Here is an 18,045-nt window from a genome sequence, read left to right on the forward strand (position 1 = left end):
TGCTTCTTTACGAGACTAGCTTTCAGGCTCCCCCCAAATGTGCGTGCAAAACTATTAAAATCAGACCCAGAACAAGGACAAATAGGGCCAAGATGTCAAGACCTCTCTATACCATACCAGTCTTTTAATCAAAAAAAGAGAAAAATGTTCTTAGATGATCCAGTAGTAAAAAAATCAGACCAGATTTCTTTCTTCTTCACTACCTAGCATGGCTCCAGCAAGGCTAAAGGACACTCACTAATCAGAGCTTAGCTGGAGTCAACTGCTCTGAATGGCCACGTAACTAAGCCAGAGTCTTAGGGCAGGTCTTCGCACTGTCCCGTACCAGGGGGCCACAGCGACCACCTCCGCCCAGCTGTGAAACACCCTGAACATCACAGTTACTTGGCTTTACTTTCCTTCTGTGGCAAAACACAGACCTTGTGTAGATTGCTACCGAACAGTGAAACGCATGGGAACTTGGGTGTTATGAATGGCATTTTAAAAAAAAAACAAATAGGAAAACAAAGTAGTTAACGCTAACAATTAGTACACAAACCTGTGTATTTTCATATTTTCAAAATCTACTTTACATCTTGGGTAAAAAGCAACTTCATTTTCCTAACTTTTAAGGGAACATAAAAAATTATTATCCCATGATTCAGGTGTTTAATACAAAGTTTCAAATAAAAATACGGAAACACTGAGGTTTGAAAAAATAATTTTTTGCTTTCCTTAAGTCCAGCATCTTCTTTAACAGGTAAGATCATTCCCGCATAGGATTTTCAGCAGGAGCCAAGGAAGCACCAAATTAGAGCATTTAACTTCCAAATGCTGCCAAACAAACCGCAATGCAACCAACACTATGAGAAAGGAAATTCTGTTTGCAAATCATCGTATCAGGAACTCGGGCATGGGTTTAACAACATTAGGGTTTACTTAATCACCTTACCCCATGCAAGCACCAATACCATTCTAAAACCTAAGAGAGGAAGTGTTCTCTTGCTGAAGAGGAGCATACGCTTATGCACCTTGTTAAACCGAACTGAACCTTTTAAGTGATGCTCTTTCAGGAAGGTCTTTAGGACTTCCTCCCCCCTCCCCTCCCTTCTTTTTAAAAAGGCATAAAAGGTTATCTTGCTGAAAGTCATTTCAACCGAAGAAAAAGTCTTGGGCCCAAAACACTGTTTAGTCGAGTTAAAAACAAACAAAAAAAAACAGTTCTAAAGTTACATTGCAGCACTTGAGATTAAATTAACCCAAATAAATTATAACTGTGTATTTTCCTTCTTTTTCTCCTCTTACCCAAATCATCAGAACAAGCAAAATTTCTCTGTCAGTCTTCACAAGACTGCATCCTGAGAGTTCCCAGAACACAGTAAATGTTAACTCCTGCACATTCAATTCAATACCTGCAAACCACAGCTTTTAGAAACAGATTCATTTCAGCCAGGACACCACTGTGAAGTGAGAAGCAAGAGCTTTACCATTATAGTTCAACCTTAGTACTGTAGTTCAAGATCTGAACTACTTATTTCTGAAAAGCATGATATTTTCCAGGAAAACAATCAATTAATTACACTAAGTAAAATATTACATACCCAACTCAAAAGGGATTTAGTATATTCCTATCAGTATCAGAGCTATGTCCCACAGCAGTGTCAAAACACAGAAAAACATGATGTTTCACAGCATTCGTTAATCTTTGAAATGTTGCTGTGATCACAGAAAAGTCATTTCAACTTGCTTTTTCCTACTAATTAAAAAGGCAAAGAGCAATAAGCAAGATGACAGAAGCCAAGAGTAAGATGAAGGGAGAAATAAACCAGATGGCATGGTAATATGTTTATATAAACTTAAATTATTCCTAAATTATGAAAAAAGGAAATATCAGAATGTTTAATTTTGCCCTATAATCAGTGCTCTTTTAGAAAAGAGTTTTCAGATATCTTTATGTAAAGTGGATTGCAAATTCTAATTAAGATATAGCTGTAAGCCAGGATCCTCCATCATACAATTAATCTTAAATCCAGCCTCTAGCTGAGCAGGGTACAGATGGAGTTAGACAGATGTAATTACGAAGTCCATCAGCAGTAAGCCACTGGGAGAGGTTGCAGACTTTCCTGTATTTCTGCTTTGTACTGGGTGGTAAGCTATTTTTGTCAAAATATATCAGGAAGACACAGCTACTGTGATACAGTTACAGCACTTTAATATTAGCTATAGTTTGCATCATGTATTTTAAGACACTAATTTTGAAAATAATGACAATTGCACTCCTGTTTCTGTGGGCTGCACTGACAGCGCTGGAGTAGGTATTGCATTCCCAGCTTCCTTTCTGTCCTTTGGGATGAACTTCTTCCTCCTCTGCTTCAAACCTCTCCAACTGTAAAACTGCATTTTACCACCCGTCTGAACCTGCGAAGTGAGATTAATCACTGAGAAAACGTAATTTTGAACATAAAATGTAAGAAAAAATAAGATCTAACTTGGCAAGTCCGTCATGTTTTTGTAGCGTAGTGCGTGATCTGCTCTGCCATAGTGCTCACATTCACATACCAGTTTCCTCTGAATGACAGAAACCCTCTCCAAAAGGTTTCAGTTCATTACTGTCACTGCTGTACTCCATGCATTCATGGAAATCAGCAGTTTTTGCTGATTTTGGGAAAGGAGTCAGAAATACCCTGTCCCACCTAAGAACCAACTTTTCATGTGGAAGTGAGCTGACACCTTTACACTCACACACAGAGGACAAATTTTGCAATCCCATGTCTAAACATGGTATAGCAACTAGAGCTTGACTACACTTCTATAATAACCCATTTACTTACAGCATCAGCACTGAAGAGGTATATCCAATAACAAGGCATATGACATGTACCTTGACAATTTCCACTCACTGCAAAACCACGAACAAGCCTTCTGCTTAGTGTCTGAAAACAGTATTGAGATTGCACACTTTAAACGTTAATACACTTCCATCTCAGATCCGCAAGTAGCATTTCAGCACAGCAAAAAAAATTATTATATCTTTGTATAATGCAGTCAGTTCACATTCCATCCTCGTACAGGAAACATTTGCATATCTGAAAGTAGCAGCAAAGATTATCAGTAAATTTGCACTAACCATTTTACTGCCATTATCCCACCCAAGCTGGGGAAATCAACTACATCTCCCATGCCCTGCAAAGGGCTTTTTGTATGAGTTTTACACAGTAGTTGAAACAAAAAAATACACTTGTGTAATGGAAGTCAAATTGGGCAAAATGTTCAGAGGCAAATTCTTAACTTTAGGGTCACGAACTGACAAATTTAAGAACACGCTAGAGCTGAAGGTACTCATACACATTTCCAGCTAGGCCATCTGGCCATGCCCAAGCCCTGGACCTGGCTTCCACAAACATTCCGACCTTCAATTTTTGTGTTCAAACTGATACTCCAAGAACAGGTGTCATTTACTGGAGTGGTAACAACTACAACAGTACTGGTAAAAAAAGCTTTTTTAAACATTTCTTATATGTGGCAGGGAATTCTTCATGCAAACTTTTAACTAGTAGCGAGGATAATCACAGCTAACATAATCGACTTTGTATCAAAGCAGGCAGGGAATGCTCACAAACACCACCGCAGAGCAAGTTCAAGATGTTTGCTCTCACTGCTCTCAGCCACCCACTCTCCCTCGTGGCCCTGAATCTTTGTGAAGCTCATCATCACTCCACCCATGCTGCAAAACAGAGACCCCAAGCCCAAGCTGGCTGGCGCACTCTCCTCTGACCCACAGCTCCCGGAACACCTGACTTGCCAGGCAAATCGAAAATGTGTTAAATCCTACCCCCAACCCAAGCCTACAAAAGGTCACCTAGCTCTGCAAACAAGCTCCGGGCTTAAGCAAGCACATATAATTGTCCGTGATGTGTTTTCCTCCTCTTACAGAACTCTGCCTGATTTTCATCATTCGTCCTTGCAATGAGTTGCCTCATACTCTAGCAATACATTATTCACATCCTGCTCTAAATACACACCATCTTCCAGTCTTCTCCACAGCACAAATCCTCAAGTCCTTCAAAGGCAGTCATTCCAGTAACAGCGTTCTCACACTTACTTCCACGACGGTTATTCCTAATTTTTGCACTAGGAAACTAAGGCAAAGCAATTAATATCAGTAATGCTGGATGTTCAGCTTAGACATCCACAAAATGGCTGAAATGAAATTATACAGAAAGCAGCTGGCAAAGAAAGCTTCTCTCTAAAAGGCCATTTTTAGGAGCATTATTGGAAGCTGGAATTGTTTTTTATACTAGCATGAAATTAGTGTTCCTAGTTCAAGCAGGAGCAGGCTCACTCTTAATGAGAGCTGTCTAGAAAACCCAGAGTAACAGCTTTTCTTTGTGGTGCCACTTCCAACCAAAAATGCAGATACGCAATATATCTGACAGGGACAACAGAATGAAACTTGCAAGGACTCAAAGTTACTTTACTTAAACCCTACTCGATCTGAGACAAGTCAAAGGGAAAACTATGTATTTTTTCATTATTTTCATCATGATAATTAATCCATGCCTAATGAAAAGTAGTCTTTGGGTAATTCCTGCTTAGAAAGAAAGCTGCAAATTTCTCCAGGCTGATATAAAATTAAGATAAAAACCCACAAAGCATTTGCTTTGAAGTAAGTTTCAGAAAAAAAAATAAAAAAATCTTAAGTTCACTAAGATCTATGATATGAATAAGCATTTTGACAAACCCAAATTTTGTGTTCAGAAGGCTGCAGACAGGCACATTTAAGATGCCCCTATTAAAACACCCACAAACCACAAAAAAACCTGTTGAAGCAGAAAGAGTATCCTCCCTGAATTCCTTTTGTCCAGCATTAACAGAAGAACTCAAGAACAATTTTATTTCTTTAAGAACTTCCAAAAATCCTTTGGGAAATGCCTAGCCACTTGTGTACCTTGCAATCCAACAGCCAGACACAGATGACTGCTTACAACGGCCCAACATGCCACACCTATTTATTACCTTTATTTACTAATGCTCAGAACAACTTTTGTTACCCAGAAAAAGTTCATAACAAAAATGTTGGACATCTATGTTTTATGTAATTTCTTCAAATCTGAATTTATTTGAGTTTGGAAAAAGTATAACTGATCTTTACTCTTTTTAAGACTCACTGAAAAAGTTGTTCTAACATAAGGATACCTCTTAAGGGAATGGAGAGTTATTTGTCTTATTAAGCACGGTCTTGTATGTTTATCTTCTACAAAGCCAAAGTGGGAATCACAGGAGTGGCTCCTATGTTCTTCAGTTTACAGTGCCATACGATATCACATCATAATTATAAGCTCTATTAATAAATAAAGATCACGCTGCTGAAAGGGGTGGGCAGAACAACACAAAAAAATATAATTAGACTGAAATTCTGTAGCGTTAACAAAACTAAAGAAATCACTTGAAAGAGCATATTCCATTTCATCACCTTTTAAGGTGTACAAATTGGCGTACGTGAATAGTGCATACACATATCAGGTCCCCTAACATCACCATCATAAAAGGACGCCGAGCGCTCAGGCGGGAAAGCGGAGAAGCCTACCTTCACAACAAACTGCATGCGAACTGAAAAACGCATGAGGACAGCAGAAAACGCAGAACAGAGATTAGCCGGCCGAATGAGACTCCCCTCCATAAGCTAACAAAGTTCTAGTGAAATCATTAAGAACATTAAGTGCACTTTCAGTGATTTTTCTGAAATGGATCTAGAAAAGAAAGCATTTTTTAATACTAAGAATTCCACATAAAATGCAGATGCTATCCAACATCTGATACTAGTTTGAATTAAATCAAAGGCCAAGGTCTCACAATCTAATCTGCAAGGTCAGAAATCCTAAAGCCCCAATGATCCAAAGTCACCTCCTCCTGCCATCATAAGACCAGGGAATTATTCCCCCCAAACTGTAAAGCTCTAACCATGGCACATTTATTATCTTTAACAAGCTATTATTTCACCACAATGTGTTATAAAATGGTTTGAGTGATTACTGTGGGTTCGTGTCTTACACAATAATGATAACGTATGCAATCATACTTCAGCAAAACCTTAATTTTGGGTTGCGTTTTTTTCTTTATTGTTCCCTTAAATGCATTGTAGGAATAAGATGAATTATTTTGATAAGAGAACTAGTCTTTAAAAATCTCATCTGCTTTCAACATATTTTTTCTCCACAAAATAGTGTTTCTCATTATAAAAGCAGCATGTGTTAAAAATTTCCATGCATAAATGTACACATGTAAATGCATTTGATGAGATGAATTCACAGAACATTTCATGTGGATTCCCTATAACAGCTTCTCCAGCCCTCAGATACGATCTGGCTCGTGCCCGTGAGAAAGCTAAACAGATTCAGAGCAAAACCAATAAACTCAACACTGTATTGTTGCAACGCAGACTTGCAGAAGAAGAAAAAAGAACTTCACTTTCCAGAGATGCTGAGCAACACGTAGCGTAGCACCCTGAAATTCCTTACGAGGGAGCACACTGCACAGCACAATACGTGCAGTAAACTGCTCAGGACTGTAGCCAGGTAACGGCCGTGCTGCAATCCTTTACCTTCTGGTTGTCACTGGAAAGGAGGAAATCAGGGGCCCCAAAAAAGTTTAAGTTCAGTACCAAAACCATACTAACAACGTGGCTTTTTGCAGCACTTAATGAATTTGCTATAGTTGGCTCTCAAATTAAATTGCGATTTGACATTCTAGACAGTATAATGGGATACTCCCTAGCAAATGAAATTTTATGTGTCACGTATGCACAGCATATCATTGAAGATCAACTCAGCCAGATATAGAAAAACAGCTCAGTATTTACACGTTGTGTTTTCTTCCAGTCTAGCACACATTACACACAGATTGTACAGAAAAGGACTGCCCCAGCCTTGACAAAGATTTCTTTCATGTATGTACTGACTTCTATGTTAATACCAATACTGTTGATATCCTACCAGGTCCCAAAAAGTTCCCAAGGCAGAAAGCATCTCTGACCTCAGTATCCAAAACTGCTTCTTAACGTTATCAAGGAACATTCTCCCACTCAACACAAACGCTGCTCTGCCACCTGCAAGCAACGCAGCCCACAAAGTACTCCTGGCTACCGCAAAGAGGCCAGGAAAACAAGAAAGGTTCATGAACTAGGGTAACAGATGAATGCCTTCAAATTATGAGATAGTGTAGTGTACCTTGAAGTGCTGGCTTACACATTTTCAAGGCCAGCAGTTTAGAGAAAAACCTCACCAAATAACTCAAAGTTCAACTCTGCAGTCTCAAAGGCTGAGCCGCCCTTGTGTTAGTCAGCAGCTGGGAGGGTGGCTGCACAGCTCATTAAGGCAGACTAATCAGACCCTTAACCTAAAGAAATAGTCACTGCATCTTATAGAAACTGTCCTTGCCTCATATGCCCTAATGGCAATTAGAAGCCTTAGAAACTTAAAATTTCTCCAGCAAAACAAAACCACCAAAGGCTGCCTGCACACTGGCAAAGCAGCAAAGGAAAGCTGCTGCAGCACGTCTAGAGAGGCAACAGGCAGTCCGAGCATCCCACGGACCACTGCCACAGAAAGCAGAAAAGGAGTTGAACCAAAAAGTAATTTTTTTTAATATTCCTTTCTGTTAAAAGGAGGGGAAAAAAACCCAAACAAAACTCACATACCACACTTCAAGGTGAAAACAATACGATTGAAAGTGAATTCCCTCTTGAGAATACGTCTTTTGTGATTTTGAGGGGGGTTAGTATTGCCTTTTGTGATTTTATTATCTGTAAAATTCAGGTTGTACCCACAGGGCTCATTCCAAGCCTAGCCCAACACAAGAACTACATGATGGAGCAGCTGACGACAACAAGGAGCCAGCTGATCAATTACAAGGGAAAGCAGACCACTGTTTAAGGCTTGTTTGGGGTTTTTTGTTTGTTTTTCTTTAAGACTTAAGCTTTTTCTATTATTTTTAACCACACCTACTTAAGCCAAATGGCCTTTAACAAACTGAAAGAGCAAATCTGTTAAAAATACAACACGCCCTATCTTCAATTAAAGGTTAAGCAAGCTCTCGAATAACACCACTCTTTCTGGTAAAAGCATACAGAAGGGAATAACCAGACTGGACATCCATTATTAATGCAAAGATTAAGAAATGCAGTCGATACCTGAGTATTTCCATTGTGGTGATGCATATAGCCTCAAAGAAAACCTTTAGAAAGCCTGATTTCACCACCATTAAGCATACACACTCACTTGCACACCACCCGGAAAAAGGATCATCATCATCATCATCTAAATGCAAAGTAGAGCTTTGATTAAAAATCACTGCAAATGTTCACAAGATCACGTATGAAGTGTTTAAGAGAACTTTAAAGCTGCATAAGAGGAAGCTTTCCCGAAAGGATGAAGTCACTAAAACCACCTCTGTCACTCTCCTGTTGACTTCCAGCCAAAGAGCTCCCGACAACTCAATCAACCTCTCTTTCCACAAAAGGATCCTAACCCAGGAAGACGACCTGGAATTTTATCAGTGCTTCAAAAGAGCAAGATCACATGGTTACCCGAGTCCCAAAACTATCTCTTCCTAAAGATACCTATCCACAAATGCACGCAGCAGGAGAAAGTTATCCACAAGCAAAACAAACAAGAAACAGAAACAATAAAGGAGCTACAGTTTTACGCTTATTAAAATAACACGTGAACATCTATGTAGCAATGCAGGAGCTATATTTGGTGATTTTGATATGGATATTTACTACACCACTTTACTTCCCCAATCGAAAAATTCTGATGCTTTTAAAGAAAACCACACACACACCTGCCGGCTTGTCTGTCTCAAAGAATCTACTTGAAAAGCAAGGGTTTTGCTACACTAACATCAACAGGACATAGCTCACCTGCACCAAGTGAGACCAAAATTCCAACTACGTTTTACACCAAACCTCAAGGAGAATACCTTTTCCTATGCTATGGCTATGTACACCCACAGAAACTCCATTTTGAGCGCTACCGAGAGGCAAACAGCCACCAGCCTCACTTTCTGAGCGTACAAGCGGTACCTTACTGAAGACGTTGTCTAATCCAAAGAGCTTAGTATGCGAGGTCTGGATCCTGCCAACGCTTGCACATGCCTAACCCGATGCATATAAACAGGGATTACTCACATGCTGGAAGGTAAGTACATGAATAATAAGCATGTTCATGAATCAGCAATTATGTGCAGGTAGAATAAAAAGCCAAGGCAAAAGGAGAGGGGGTACAAGAGGCAAGGAAGTTGTCACAAGGCATTTATAATTATAAAAGTGAATGGTCCCAACTGGATATTCAGGAAAGCTAACTCAGAAGTAAGTTTAAAGAACGTTAGCTTTGAGGGTTTGGGGGTGGGGAGGAGGAGAGTTTCTTGATTTATCATCCAAAGACGCAATTAACTGCCAACTATGTAAAAAGTCTGCCAAAAAGCAACCTTTAGACTGCCCCTCTTAACCCAGCCCCCCCAACTCTCCAGCTGAAACACTTCATGGTATTGCATTCCCACTTGCTTTCTCCTGCTACAGGCCAGCTGCGCACCTGGAAAGCTTCTGAATCAAGGCAATATGGCCTATTCAAAATTTAAAAAAAAGAAAAAAAATTAAGATTTTTCTATAATACAAATAGCAGCTCTCCAGAACAAACTAATTAATGCTGTGAACAAGCAAACTGCTGAGCAACTCAGCCCAGGAACTGTGAAATTATAGGCTTCAGAAGTTGTGAGGAAGAAGGTGGAGGTTATATATACATATGAAATAGTCTGCTCTTAACTTCCTCTGACACCAGTTTGGGTATGAAAGGCCTTCCAGTTGTAGTTAAGTTACTCTGTATTGCCCAGTAATCATACACTGTCAAAACAAGTTTCCTTAAGTGTTCACTGCAAGCAGCCAAGCGCTTCTGTCAGGTTCTTCAAGGTCCACCAATTCTAGGTACCCCATCTACTACCATCAGCTTCTCAAGCCTGCAAAGAGTGCCCTGCGGAGAGCAGGCTCCTCCTGCACAACAGCTTACAACCGGAGTTCCCAAATTTCACCTTTTTGGTATACCACATACAGCAAACGCTGCACGCTCTGGATTTTGAACTGGTTTCTAAGCTATAGCACTATGGGCCTCCTTCAACGTTTTAGCAATTCTATCCTGCATCGACAATAATTATTATACCAGAATAACACCGAGAACTCCATAATATGGCCCTTTTGGAGGAGCTGGGCTCCAGCATTCAAGATGCACTAACAGCGCTCGTCTCTTCAGGGGACGGCACCCTTCCTTCATGCTTTCATTACAAAAGCATTGCTCAACCTCAAGCCAAAGCTCAGTCCGTGCGACATTTCCAGCTCCTATATAGGAATGTTTCAGTTCTAAATTACCACCATTCACAAAAAAAAAAAAAAAAAGCAGCCAATCACTTGCATCTTGAAGGTCACAAATAATGCTTCAGCATTGACTACCCACTGTAATTTGGAAAGTCTCAGAAGCCTAGATGCCTCAGACTTCATAACTCAGCTCTTTTCATATAATGTTATATGCACTAACAAAACAAAAAAAACCAAACATCTAAACCACCCAACAACCAACAAAACATCTCAATCAATACTATGAACAATTCACATACAGAAATGTTTTCAATGTATGTATACAGCCTTTTATGATTGTTTATATCTCAACAAAAAATAACAACTTCCACCCAGAACCACCACACTAACACCCAAAACATGCTGGGGACTGAACAGCTCTGAAAGATGAAACTTCTGTCCTTGAGATTTTACAGCAGAAGAAATTGTTAGAAAACAAGTGAAAAGTAGAAGGAATTTATCAAGATTTACTGGTATCTTTCTATGACCAGGGTTTTGAATAAAGAATTGTAATGCTGTAAAAAAATAAATGAAACAACAATTGGGGACTGAAGGGAGAAACATGAAGACATTTAACAGGAGCAAGGGAAGCTAAGAAGCAAATTGAAAGAAACAAAGGAAAAACAGTAACTGGTAAAAGCAAACAAGCACAGGGAAGGAAGAAAAGAAAAGGGGGAAAAAAAGAAGAAGGAACACTTAGCTCAAATTGCAGGCTGGGAACAGAACTGGAAAGCCCAAAGTCACTACCCATGTGGTGGCTGTGGTCTTCACTATCTGGACCAGAGGTCCAAAACTCACAGCAACCAACATTTGTTAAAGCTACAAGACAACGAGACGGAGAATGGTAGTTAAATCAAACTAAAGATCTGAAACCTCTGAGGCAATCTTTAGCTTTAACAAGTAAATAAAGAGCAAGTTACAGAAAGTTGTTGGCTTTTTTTACTGATCATGCCTGAAAGTGAAATTTATGCTTCTATTTCAGGGTACTCATAGAAGTAACAAGCTTAAAGAACCCCCCAAAACCACATCAGTCTCTCCTCTTTTCCGCAATATCATAAGATACCAAGTCCTGCATGTGTCCAAAGCAATTTGATAGCTGCATGCACTGATACCACAACCAAATTATTATTATTCATTTTACACCGATGAAAATGACGTCCCCGTGAGTTTACTGTGGCCAGCTTTGTTTCCACCCCCTCCCTGAGCACAGCAAAAACGTAATTGAGAACTGCCACCCTTGGGATTTGTGAACTACTAAAACACACGTTTCCTTCTTTGGGATCGAGAGCTTGCTTCCATTCACTTACTGCTAGACATTTCATTGGGAATACCGCTCCGGACACTTGCCGGAAACCTTCTGCATATTTTTAGCCTGGCAATTCCAAGAGATACCACAAATGTAAGATCATCAGAAGACACAGGTACTGCAGAACTAGCACTGGGTTATTTGATCAAGTTTAATTACTGCTCAGCGCTGCCAAAGACCTGTATTTCTCCTAACGTGACTTCTGAGCACTGCCTGCTTTTTCATCTGCACAATTTAAGAAATCCTGTAACAAGGCTTGTGAAGCTACCCTGGGGACTAATAACAGGTCTGGAAAAACCCAGACATACTGCTCTACTTCACCCACTCTTCAATTTTCAGCGATGGAAGGGAGCGTAAATTGTACTTAATTGCAAAATTGTCAGTTCGGTCCTTGAGTCAGTAAATTAGGCTTTTACAACTTCTCCTCATTCTCCCCTCTCTCCCTTCCCAGGGAGCGCACGCTTCCAGCATTATTTCTCGTCTCTGAGAATTTCTACTGTCTTCTTCCCCAACCTCCCCCCACAGCCTTCCAAGCCCCCTTTTCATCTCACGTGCTCCTACAGGACACCACAGCCCACCTCCACAGAGATTCACAGAATCATTTAGGTTGGAAAAGCCACTGGAGATCACCCAGACCAACCGTTAGCACAGCACCACCCAGGCCACTGCTAATCCATGTCCCTAAAGTCTCACACCCTTCCTCCAGACAGTCTCTCAGCTCCTCACTAACTCAAGTTCTCACTCCTGCTCGCGAGCTCCTCCTGCCCATCACCAGCCCGCATCCTGTGGGGACTGGCCAACACTTTCTGGGGGACAGGGAAGAGAGGGCACAACGCGGGGGGCACCATGCAGAGACCCCAGCACCAGCCCCGAGCAGCCACGCTCCCAGCTCCTCAGGGACAACCCTGGAATTACTGTGTTTCTTGTGGGTGTCCTTGGCACTGCCAGCAAGAGAAGTGGATCCCAGCTCTCCATCTCCTGAACTCACACATCCACAACTTGCCTTTTGCGTTTGTTTTTAAATACGCTGAAAGGCTTTGCAACATTTAAAAGTAAACTTTGTGACTTCAAATCCAAAACTGTCTGAAAAAACTCCTTTATTTTTATATTGAAGCAGAGGGAGGAATTGATATAATCCCTCTAAAAGCTGTAAAAGTTTGAATTCTAACGTTTCCCTACTCCTATAAATGCCCACATTTTCTTTTTGGACTGGAAATTAACACTTGATTTCTGCCCAAATACAGTTAGAAAAATAATTCTTATTAAATAACAGAAGGAACATGTTCCAAGTCAATCTACAACCATCTTCTTTCGTTCCTATCCCCTTAAAGGCCTTTTAAAAAATGCTATCGATTTGGAATTTTAAATTTTGAAGTTTTAAAACTTTAATTCCAGTCTTGAAACTGTTGGATAAAACACCTCTGAAGACTAACATGCTATGCTTTTGAAATCCAAAATGGTGCTAAATCCTTACAGTAAAAAAGCCATTCTGTTACGGTTCAGCTTCCAGACGCACGCTCGCCGACAGCAGCTGTACGGGTACAGAAAGGTAGGAGACCAACTGCTAATATAAAAGGAAACCATGAACCTAAAAGTTTAATAGCTGTGAAACCAGCACCAAAGTTTTTCAAGTTCAACAGTCTAACTCAGCCTGAGGATCAAGCACTAGGAGCACCTTTGTAGCCCCCCAAATTCATCCCAAAAACAAATTACAAGCCTGAAAACACAATTAGCCTTTTTGCCACTTTTTTTAATATTGCAAAAACACAGGTAGAAAGCTCTATGTTATCTGAAGCACTCTAAAGACTACACAGTTTCATGAGATTTATGTTCTAGCCCTTTAATTACATTTAAAAGAAAATACACCTTAATGTTACTTGTCACGATGAAGTATCTTCCACTGTATTCTTGCCTTGGACACATTTTATGTCACAAGATTCACATTGTATCAACTATAAGAATGAAATGTTATCTGTTTAGCAAGATATCCAAGAGATAACCGAATGCTCAGAAGTAATGTATTTCCACATTTAGAAGGGATATGTTCTTCTACCAGGATACAGGGTTTCTCCCGTGCACAATGGGGGTATCTTGCCAAATCAAGTATTTAATAATAATACATCAGCCCACCCACCCACCCCCCCCTAAAATAAATAAAAGCACCTGGCACACCACTTAAGGAATTAATCCTTGTGCAAAATACTGGGGGATTTTAAATGAGCCCAACAGTTACTTCACAGGGACAGAGCCGATTTCTCATGTAAACCTTTAGGTAGAAGTGTAGTGTAGTAACCAAAGGTCTTACTCCAAGAAGTGAAGCCTCCGATAGCGACTAAGTGAAACAGAGCAAATGGCACTTCGCTCAGCTTCTGCTTTGACAGAAGGCAGTTTCCTGTTCAATTTCGCACGCTGTTTACTAACACTGTTGGGCATACTACTCTCAAATTGGATACAAAGTAAGCTTAAAAATAAACATTTCATGGGAGAAACCGTCATCCACAAACCACTGTACAGCCTTAGGTGTAAAACGAGCAATTACAAGCTACTATAGAAGACATATTTAAATCAGGACTGAACTGGTGGAAATTCTACAAAGAAAAGCAAGCTCTTAGTAACAGAAAGGCAGTTACCCATACTGGCAGTCTTTCCAGGGGTAGTAGGTCCCCAGTTCTTTCCCTCTAGCAGTCAGACCAGCTGTTTACTTCCCTCTGTGTTCTGTCGATAAATACTTATAAAAGTGTCAGCTCTACGTTGTCCAGCCAACCACGAGAACTGTTGGTATAAATAACAGCCTGAGTTTCCCTCTGAGTTTACGTTATCACCTTTGAAGTCCAATAGGAGGTGATACTTAACACGAGGAGGAGGAAAACACAAAGTAAAACAAAGTAATGGTACATGTTGTGAATGCTAAAACGGAAGGAGAATCACTCATGCTAGCGTAGTGAGCAGGCTGTATGCTGAATTCTGCAACTTTGAACAAAATTATATTGCTGATTACCTCCCCATTTCCCTCACAACAGCAGCATACTGGAAAAAGAAAGACGCAAACAGCACTACAATAGGTTACCGGTTACAAATAATTTCCATTTCCAACAAGCATTCAGAGGACATACTTTACATTAGCCTCCACTTCGAAACAATACTAGAATTAAGTGTACACCTGTAAACTGTCATTTTTTCAGATACTAACGGTCATTTAAAAAATTAATTCAGTTGCATAGGTTCAGTTAAAGGGATGTTTAAGATACATATTTTTTTGCCTTTAAGAATGGAGGCTTTTTACATCAAATACCCTGAGGACTGTTCCACTTAAGTACTTTAAATACAGACTCCAACAGTTCTCCTTGCTACCTTGTTTACAGCTGGCTACTAGATCCGACGAACATCAAGTGACTTGACTCATCCGCCTTAAAGATCCCCAGTGAAAAGGAGGAAAAACTCCTAAATGGCACCAGAAGAGCAGACGGGTGGTCAGACTCCCTACAGGGAGGTATTACAGTAAAACCCAATTACACCTGAATACAGGTTCAAACGAGAACATTTCTACTGCTGTTACCCTCAAACATTAACTCTTGGCGTAACACACACAGGACAAAGTCGTGCACAGACAAGGATCCTTGACAGGCATTCAGTGGGCACACAAGCAGCCTCATGACTAGTTAGTTACCATGAGACCTCCTCAGGAGTGTAAAGTTGGAATATACACAACAACGTCTGAAGGCTCGGGTCCTTTACCTTCCTAAGCGCGTGACGGTTTATTCTTAATCTCACTGTTAGCAATCTATTGTGCACTAATCTGTAAACACATTTATCACAAGGGCAACAAAACCGTAAGCTCTCAAAGTTAGCTCTTTACTACTACCCATAAATGAAAGCAATAAAATTTTCAAACCCATTGCACCAGGGGAACATCCTTCCCCACACAGTTGCTAATTTAACCCACCACCAGCCTCATGAATGTGTTCAGTCAAGGAGGATATAGTTCATTTTGCCAATCAAACTACTTATCCCTTGAGAGCTCAGTGTTGCGAGACAGTTTGCAATTCCAACTTGTATTTTAAAAATAAAAAGTATTACTATATCCATCTTTTACTTCACTTTTTCCTGTCATTCATGTTTTGGGTTTTTTTTACACCTTCGTTTTTAAGGCTGGGAAATGTTAGCAGCCTGGTATCATTAATGCATCTTCCCAACAAGACAAGACTGAGCATTAATCTAACCATAGAAAAACATCATGGGTCCCATTCTGAAAGGCAGCAAGTGCCCTCATCTCCCATTGATGTCAGACCACATAATGTTAGGAGTGTTGAGGTCTATTGTTCAGTCCCATTTTTCCCCATCCTGTGGGGTCCTGCCGTATATTCATTAGAAAAGGCCATACACGATAATACACTGATATAAAACAAAACATAAGTCCCTCATGCATTTTTGTGTGTTTACCAAACTCCTAGCATCAACAGCGTAATTCAGAATACATGCAACCGCACACACAAGCAGTATTTTCCAGATGGAAGAAGCTCTTGCAGGGGTTTGTCTTCCTGAAGAAATGGTATAGCTTCTAAAATCCAGGAAGCCCTCCCAATGCGGTTCCTTACGTAAACAGGTAGGCACTCTGCAATTCCCAAATCAGGTAACAAAAGCAAGAAGAGAAGCCACATTCCTGAATCAGGCAACTGAAAGAGGAAACCTAAACATCACCTGGACAGCCGCATATTCTTTAACCTGAAATCTGTAATACAGAATTACTACTTACTTTAATTGAAGTGTTTCTCATCTGGAAACACAGCCGCACTTAGAAGGCCTTGTGTTATTACCACCGAATCTTTATTATTGCTATTTTAAAGCCTGGTATTGTGCACACAGAAGTAGACCGTGGTTTGTTTTGGAGGGGAGGAATAGGGGAAGACCTACGGGTCAAAGCCCAGCTTAGCTAAGCAGCAGGTTTACACTCCAATTCTTCTCCTCGGGATGTGCAATTCAAGCCAACTGTTTTCCCGTCCTAACCACCCAGCCGAGTTACAGCGCTCGAGCCTCCAACGAGCGCGTTTATCCGGAGAAAAACAGTGTCACTATTTATTCAAAGGCACATCTGCTGGCGCCCGGCCAGGCAGCCCCTGCCAGCCGCCCGGCTTGCAGCGGGGACTTTCCGTTCTGCCCGGGCAAGAAGCGGGTGCGGGACACCCCCGGCGGCCCCGAGGGGCTCGGAGAGGGGGGGGACCCCTGTGGGTACGCCTCGCCCCGGCCCCAGGAACCCGCCGGGGGGGGGCGGCTCCCACCGGCACCGCGCAGCGCCCGCCGCTCCCCGCCGGGCACCGGGGGCAGCGCGGCCGCCGCCGGGGAGGGAGGGCGGGCTGGGGAGCCCGGGGCGTGTGTGTCCCACCCCGGGAAAGGGGGACCCCCGCCCGCAGCCTCCTCACCTTCGGGAGCGGGGGGCCGCGCCGCACAGCCGCTCCCGGGCCCCTGCCCCAGCGAGGGTGGGCGGGAGCAGCCGCTGCCCCCCGCTCCCCCCCGGCTCCTCCTCGCCCCGCGCCCCCGGCCCCACTCACCGGCCGTCTCGGCCGGCGCCCCCGCCACGCCGTTCAGGTAGAGGATGGAGAGCAGGTGGGGCTGCGTCTTCTCCAGGGCCACCCGCAGGTCCTGGAAGTGGTCCCGCTCCTTAGCCAGCAGCAGGGCGATGAGCAGCTCGGCCTTCCCGCCGCCCGCCGCCTCCAGGTCGCGCAGGTCGCGGGGGCCGAGGGCGCCGGCGGCCTCCAGCAGCTCCACCACCTTGTCCACCTCGGTCATGGCCTGCGCCAGGCTCTGGCGGCACTGGGCGAGCAGCTCCTTGTGCTTCGGCTCCATGGCCGCGCCAGGCCAAACTTCGCCCCGCCGGGGCCGCGCTGCGCCGCCGCCCCCCGGCCCCGCCGCTCCGCCACCGCCGCCCCCCGGGGAGGCGCGGGGCCGAGGCGGGGCGCAGCCAGCCGCCCTCCCCCGGCAGCCGGCGCTTCTGCAGCGGCCCCCGGCCGAACTTCGTCCCGGGGAAGAGGCGCGGAGCTGGGGCAGGAGCTGGGCCGAGGGCGGCTTCGCCCGCGCCTCCTCCGAGCCGGGAGCCGCCGCCGCGCTCCCCCTCAGGCGGCCGGGGAGAGCCGCCGCCAGGGGCTGCTGCTCCTCTTCCTCCTCCCGCCGCCTTTCCGCGCCCCCCGGGCGGCGAAACAACTTCTCCTCCTCCTCCTCCTCCTCTCGCCGGGAGCCAGAGGCGCGGGCAGGGCGGCCGCCGCCTCCCCAGCCCCGCTGCCCCCCCGCGGGGCAGCCCGCAGAACTTCTCCGCTGCTGCAGGCCGCGGGCGGCGGGCGGGCGGCCTCAGCGCCAGGCGCCTCCT

At 43.1% G+C, this 18,045-nt stretch overlaps 1 protein-coding gene across 3 annotated transcripts in view; it reads right to left on the minus strand.

Moving 5' to 3' along the window:
* The window catches only part of DLG5 (discs large MAGUK scaffold protein 5), a 107,806-nt gene extending 90,251 nt beyond the window's left edge, over positions 1-17,555 (minus strand). For all 3 annotated transcript variants that reach the window (XM_037399849.1, XM_037399848.1, XM_037399850.1), the window contains exon 1: positions 17,234-17,555. In XM_037399849.1, the coding sequence (XP_037255746.1) occupies positions 17,234-17,528 (295 nt within the window). In that variant the 5' untranslated portion in view covers positions 17,529-17,555. The remainder of the gene's footprint in view (positions 1-17,233) is intronic.
* Positions 17,556-18,045: the final 490 nt, after the last annotated feature.

This window comes from Falco rusticolus, chromosome 9, assembly GCF_015220075.1.
Source record: "Falco rusticolus isolate bFalRus1 chromosome 9, bFalRus1.pri, whole genome shotgun sequence".
Taxonomy (NCBI): domain Eukaryota; kingdom Metazoa; phylum Chordata; class Aves; order Falconiformes; family Falconidae; genus Falco; species Falco rusticolus.